The sequence below is a fragment of the Oratosquilla oratoria genome, unplaced genomic scaffold (genome assembly GCF_046742065.1).
Source record: "Oratosquilla oratoria isolate Oo_2021 unplaced genomic scaffold, ASM4674206v1 SCAFFOLD133, whole genome shotgun sequence".
Classification (NCBI taxonomy): domain Eukaryota; kingdom Metazoa; phylum Arthropoda; class Malacostraca; order Stomatopoda; family Squillidae; genus Oratosquilla; species Oratosquilla oratoria.
The window spans coordinates 95,001-102,500 of NW_027467489.1; the positions used below are offsets into that span (position 1 = coordinate 95,001).

Genomic DNA, 7,500 nt, shown 5'->3' on the forward strand with positions numbered 1-7,500 from the left:
TGATATTTGGTCTTCGAGTTGGGTCCAGAACTCAACTTCTCTCTCGTCATATAAGCAGAGGTGACATATGACGATTGCTCTCTCCCTCTACCTTCTGCTCATAGCCGGTGGTGTGGAAACACTCCTATAGTAATGGAACATAAAAGAGACAATAGACTAACCTCTTCTTCTAGAGTTTGTTGAAGAATCTGAGGACCGTTGCAAGCTGTTATAAGCCTGTGGGTTTTCAGACAGTGAAGTTGAGGCAACAACTATCATTATACTGTAATCACTACTATTTCGTTATTCGTATTGATTACAAAGGATTACAAAGGCGGAGCATGCCGACAGGAGACCTCCTGGTCCATATCTAGGTCGGATGCGAAAAAATCATAGTAATGATAAATAGTAAATAAATAAACGAATAAATAAAAACTATAATAATGTAAATATATAAAACAAATGAATACATTGGCACAGTTGAATAATAAACAAACAGGAAAATAGTAAATAATTATAAACTGACATATGACTAATAATATATCAGAATCAAGCAAATAATAATAAACAGACAAATGATAACAAAACAAATAAACAAATAATATAAGATAAATGATAGTCATATGGGTAATCATGCTCCTACCAAAAGACCAATCTGCGTCCCGACAAAGCTCTGTGGAGAAAAAATAAAATGTTGGCACAAGGTCCGTTATAGGAACAGAAATTCTTCATCCCATCGTTGGATCCTCGCGTCTGTCGCGTTACTGTCCTTTGTCCGACAACAAACGCTCTAATAGCCAATCGCTCACATCAAAACAACATTCACGTTAACTCGAGCATACTGACACACAGATATGGAAAACCTTTCGAACAAGGAATGGAGTTTCGGCACGTCTTCAATACAGGGATTGTCACGTCGAACAGGAGTCTATGAGTTAACAAAGCAATTGCATTTCGCTTCAGAGCAGGAGACACTGGTACATCATATATATTCACACAAATGACGCAACCGTTTTCAGAATGTATCGGTCATAAAGAGTCGATTGTATAGGTTATATAAAGACTCAGGAATTATTTATTCCATGAGTTAACAAAGCAATTGTATATCGCTTCAGAGCAGGAGACACTGGTACATCATACATATTCAAACAAATGACGGAATCGTTTTATAGAATGTATCGGTTATAAGGAATCGATTGTATAGGTTATATAAAGACTCAGGAATTATTTATTTACTTATACTAAACGTGTTATGTTTCCAAATCTAATGTTCATTCAACTTTCTTGGCGTTCCGCAAGATAGGTAACAAAGATGAGATCTAAGAGACGCAAATGAGAGATAATAATCACCCTCCGTTCGTCTACAGATTCCATCCACGTTCTTGGTTTGGGGGAGAAACCCCGATAGGCTGGTTTTTTGTTCCCGGGCATGGTTCAGTAAGAGAACGGATTTTCCTATCCTCCCCATCTACATATTCATACACTGAGAGCCGACAACCAGTCACTGTTCCCCTTCTCCTACCAGTTGGTACAATAGAGACAATACCAAACTAATACAAGGGCAAGAGTACAAGGTTTCTTCATGGTATCATGTATCATGTATTATGTGTCATGTATCATATGTCATGTATCATGCATCATATATCATATATCATGCAACATGTATTATTCATATCACATACCATATATCATGTATTACGTATCATGCATCATATATAATGTATCATGCATCATGTATTATTTATATGACATACAATGTATTATGTATTACGTATCATACATCATATATCATGTATTATTTATATCACGTACCATGTATTACGTATCATGCATCATGTATCATAGATCACGCAATTTGTCATCCATTTACAGCCATCATCTACACACAATTACCTCCATCTCGTTTCCTTTCCTGCTCAACATAAATTTCCCTTGTTCCCAGTGCCCCCTACACCCTACAGGCGGTAATGGATACGGAGCTGCCTAGTGTAGGCCTTATGGTCTTTTGCAGTCTCCTTTATTCTTATGTTCTTATGTTCTACCCAACAATTTTAATCTTGGTGCTCCCCTCCTGCTCAATCTATCCACTTTTGCCTTCCACGTTTTTCTTTCTTCACCCATTGTTTCCATATGCCAAAACAAACACACTATTCTTTGAATAACACGATATTCCAGCTCTCCAACACTGCTCTCCGCTTTACTTCGACTTCTCTCTATCTATTCTCGTAACCCACATGGTACTATCTATATACTTCATCTCGAACTCGTTTAGACTTGTTCTTAACTTCCTAGTCTGCCCCACACTATAAAAAGAAATGAACAATTAAGTATGGAAAGAAATATTAGTATACAGATAAATGCACTAATAAAAACATAAGTGAATAAATAATAAATAAAAATATATATTTATTAATTAATGAATTGTTTAATAAATCTATAATGAATAAGCATATGAATAAATAACTGAATACATAATGACAATAAACAAATAAATGATAGATAAATATATAAATAGATTAACTATTGCATAGGTAAATAAGTAAATGAATAAATAAATACAGAGAAGTAAATAAATACACAAATAAACAAATTAATATATATATATATATATATGTAAATAAATAAATGTAAATATAAACACATAAATAAATAATTGAATAAGTCAAAGAATAAATGAATAAGCAAATATCAAACAGATATATAAATTAATAAATAAACGAACTGATCAACAACGAAGTAAATGAACAAAGAAGTAATTTAAAATAAAACATAATAAATCCGGTAGTAGGTACATAAAAAATCAAATGAACATATAAAAATAAATCAATATGGCAGGACACCCATACCGCGTAACATGTGTCAAAGATATGTTTGTTTTTACTTCCTTCCTTCAAATTCCCAGTTTTGGGAATCGCAGCGAAATGGCTACAAGCTTCTGACCTGCGTGTAAGGGTTCTCATGGTTTTTAGTGTTGCTGTGTCACTCAACTATGAAACATTCACGTTCAAAAGGAAATGTCAATACAAACGTGATGGCGAGTGCAAATGAATCCATTCGGGATCCAAAGAATTCGTTCATCTGTATATGCAGTAGTTTGGGCTCAACGTGCAAAGTTTGCAATGGGAGGAAAACTTTTGAAAGGTCAATTTTTTCAGTCAAATTTCTGTTTTTTATGTTAAATCATCAACATACATCAATACTACTTCATATATACAGTATACGTACATACATGTCTATAAATATATATATATATATATGTATATATGTATACATGCATACATTCATACATGCATACATACATACATACGTACATACACACATACATACATACACATATACATACATACATATATACACATATACATACATATACATATACATACATACATACATGCATACATACATATATACATACGGAGATACTTGTGTACATTATATGCATAAGTACGTAAGTACTTGCATATACATACACACAACGTGCCTCTACAAAGGACTTTAATAGGGATGTATGTGTTGGTTTACATGTGTATGTATGAGTATGTATGTGTGTATCTGTATATGTATGTGTATGTATGTATGTATGTATGTGTGTGTGTGTGTGTGTGTGTGTGTGTGTGTGTACGTGTGTGTGTGTGTGTATGCGCGTTTGCTTATGTGTGCAAACGCTTGGATATAATTCCAAGAAGATCTTATAACAAATACAAATGCAATGAAGCTATGAATTAGTGGGAATAAACCTGACAGCGTCAGAAGAACTGAAATATCATAAACAAGTTTTCCATTATCTGTAAGTGAATAATGTAATATGTGGGATTTTGAGTGAAATCGCGCGAACACTAACCGTAGAATTTTGTAGTTATTTCCTGTCTAATATACATGGGTTGGGAAATTATCCACAACTTCTATTGTTGAGACGAAGGAACGAAATTGAGTGGCTTTCTAAGTTCAAAGGCTCCGAATATCTCAAAAATTAAAAACCACTATATCATATTGAGGTTCGGTCATTTGAATAAGGTACGCATATCACGGGTTATTTCATGTAGAGTGATGGCCTAAGAATTAAAAGTTGGCTCGACATGTGGAGACGTCGTTCAAGTCAGAATCCATTCCTTCAGGTTCATAGTAACGCTTGTCCATGGGAAAACAAATGAAAATTGAAATAAGCAAACATGTGTGTCACAACCTAAATATCATTTCACATTTTGTAACGAGCGAGTGAATAAGTGTGTGTATAAGGGTGTGAGACACACACACACACACACACACAGAGAAAGACAGAGAGAGAGAGAGAGAGAGAGAGAGAGAGAGAGAGAGAGAGAGAGAGAGAGAGAGAGAGAGAGAGAGAGTGAGAAAGGAAGGAGGGAGCAAAAATATTTTTTCTCCATGTTCTTTAATCCTGTATAATACCCCTTGTAAAATAAGGTGTTCCATAATGCATTTTGCTCTCAAACCACTCTTGTGAACTGCGCCCATCACCATCCAAAGCATCTAACGAGCAAGAAATCCCGTGGTGGCCATTTACTCTCGTCCCCAATTTCAGCCTCATTTTTCTCTCGTCTCATCTCTCTCTCTCTCTCCCTCTCTCTCTCTCTCTATCTCTCTCCCCTTCTCTCTCTCTCCCTCCCTCTCTTCTCTCTTTCTCTCTCCCCCTCTCTCTCTCTCTCTCTCATCTCTCTCTCTCTCATCTCTCCCTCTCTCCCTCCCTCTCTCACTCTCTCTCTCTCTCTCTCTCTCTCTCTCTCTCTCTCTCTCTCTCTCTCTCTCTCTCTCTCTCTCTCTCTCTCTCTCTCTCTCTCTCATTTTTTCTTTCTTCTTCCAGCACATTTACGTTTTCTCTTACATTCAGTGATTTTCTTATCTTATGTTTACTAGTTTTTCATTTCTTTGCATTTTATGACTGAATTTGTTCAGCTGTTAGTGAAAACGGATGGTGCAGCAATCTTCAGAATGAATTGGTTATAGAGACTTGGTCGATTTTTTCAGTCAAGTAGAAATTTACCGCCTATTACTATATTGTTAGCTAAATTGTACTAAAGTGCAAGCTAACCTTTGTGGATACAAATCCTGTCACGGGGTCCATACGAAAGACCTGACTGACCGATTTCCTATCACTTCCTATCGTGCCATAAAGGTTTCTGACCGATACATTCTGATCGCTGTCGCGTCATTTATGAAAACAACAAAATATTCTTCAGCCGAGGTGTGAGCCGAGTTCTTGATTGATCGGGATATTACGTTGATCCCAAGCCATATCTTCAGCTGAATAAGATCGTTTGTTATTTATAAGAGCAAAGACTACAATGTATAACATCTTGAAGTTGACTTTTTACAAAGGATTACTAAGGGTGAGCATGCCGACAAAAGTTATTTTGGTCCATAACTAGGTCGAATGCGAAAGAAATATGATAATGATAAATAAATAGATAAATAGAAATAATAATAATAAAAATAATAATAAATAGAATAGACAAATACATAGTTAAAATTAAATAATAAACAGACAGGTAAATACTAAATAATAATAAATGGACAGATAAATTATAATAATATTAATCAGATAAATGATAACAAACAGACAAATAATAAGAAAGAAATAAACAAATAATATAAAATAAATGGCAGATTTAGAGCATCTTGCTTAGGTGTTTATCTAAACGAATCTTAAATCTCCGAAATGAACTACATTGCACAGCCTCTGCTATTGCAATTCGATAAGGTTTAGCATCGACAACTCCCCATTTCAGAGAACTTTGTATCGTGGAATTTAATGAACCATACCATAGGTCCAACTCGCTCGCGGTGAGGTTCGAACCACCGACACCTCCGCCGCAAATAGGGACGCTTTAATCCGTTCAGCCAGCTTCTGTACGCACATTATATATTTTGATTCTGCTAACACCAAACAAGGTTATTCATTTAAAAGTTGTACCTCACACTGCTGGGATTAAGGCACTATCTATTAACCCCTTTTCCATCAGTGGGCACCCCTTAGCTAGAGCGCCACTTAATAAGGACTGTATATACAAAAATAATCTCTTTTAGGGACACATGATTCAAGAATAAACATTTCAACTGACTTGGAATAATTTGTATAATAAGCATTGTCACGTCACCGTACATTTTGTGTGACTATAACATGTTTGAAGGTGTATTAATTTTTTTTAATTGTACTGATGCCTTAAATTACAAAAAAAAATCACATATACGAAATTTAGAAAAGATACAATACCATTCAGGGATATAAACACTATATATATTGGTATCTTAAATTATTGAAATTTTATGTCTTCGAAACTCGAAAGAAGAATTACCTTTCGTTGCGGAGTTCGGAATTCCTTTTGCGGTAAGTCTCGACGAGGTGCTGTAGATCCTCGGCGTGTCGCTCATGGATCTGCGACAGTTGCGCTGTGAAGTCGGACACTGAAACAAAGGAAAAACAGACGTTTACCAAATTGGCGACCTTCTCTATACTTAATTCATGATTACATACTTGTTCGAGGGCTTCAATTCTTTTCGTAAGAGGTGGCTGAGTCAAGGTGTTCACACACACACACACACACAGACACACACACACACACACACACACACACATACACACACAAACACACACACAATCACAAACACACACACACAATCACAAGCACACACACAATCACAAACACACACACACATAATACATATTATATATATATGTATATATATATACAAATATATATATATATATATATATATATATATATAGAGAGAGAGAGAGAGAGAGAGAGAGAGAGAGAGAGAGAGTAATAGCTCTATAGGGTAAAACACTTGTATTACTTCCAACTTACCCAAAGGCACAGAAAAGGAGAAAAGAACAGAGAACAAATAAACTTAATTACTTTGCCTCCCACAGACTAAGTCAACAATGGCCAAGATCAATTGGCATTTACCCTCTGATATTAGTCTTTCTTTTGGGACCCTAATTTCAAAATGCTGTAGACGCCAAGTGGCCCTCTGGACTCTGAGTAAAAATAAACGTTCTAACACGAGAAGACCTGAGGTGTTTGTCACTTCCTGAAGCAAGTTTATAACTGCTGTTCCTGAGATTTTATGTTCAAGTAATGGGACGTAAGGCTGAGCGTGCGGAGGTGGGTGGGGGATTGCTAACAGAAACTTATAGAAAACTATCATAAAACTCTTCTTTAATCATTATATGTATGGCTTAGAGGGTAATGAAGTTTTTACAAGTGGCATAAATTGTTAGAAGTATTCATTATTCAAACAACCTCGAAAGTCTTCCCAAATGAAACGATTTTTGGCGAAACCATTACTAAAAATATATATATAGATGATCCGTTGAAATGACACTGCCAACAGATTGCCTTTATATGACTCAAAAACAATTTCTCTTACATATAAAGGGAGTGTTGATAGCCTAAAAACCAACGACACAAACTAAATCAATGGTGTTATATCAACCCATTCTGTACCAAGAAGTATTTAGCTTTTCATTCTGAATTTCGCCTGTATTTCGTTCAGCGTAAT

The 7,500-nt window shown here is 35.5% G+C and overlaps 1 protein-coding gene across 1 annotated transcript in view; it reads right to left on the bottom strand.

Annotated features, from left to right (window-relative positions):
• Window positions 1-7,500, bottom strand: part of LOC143022658 (uncharacterized) — a 79,304-nt gene that overhangs the window by 58,620 nt on the left and 13,184 nt on the right. The window contains exon 2 of the mRNA XM_076180983.1: window positions 6,291-6,399. Coding sequence (XP_076037098.1) covers window positions 6,291-6,399 — 109 coding nt within the window. The remainder of the gene's footprint in view (window positions 1-6,290; window positions 6,400-7,500) is intronic.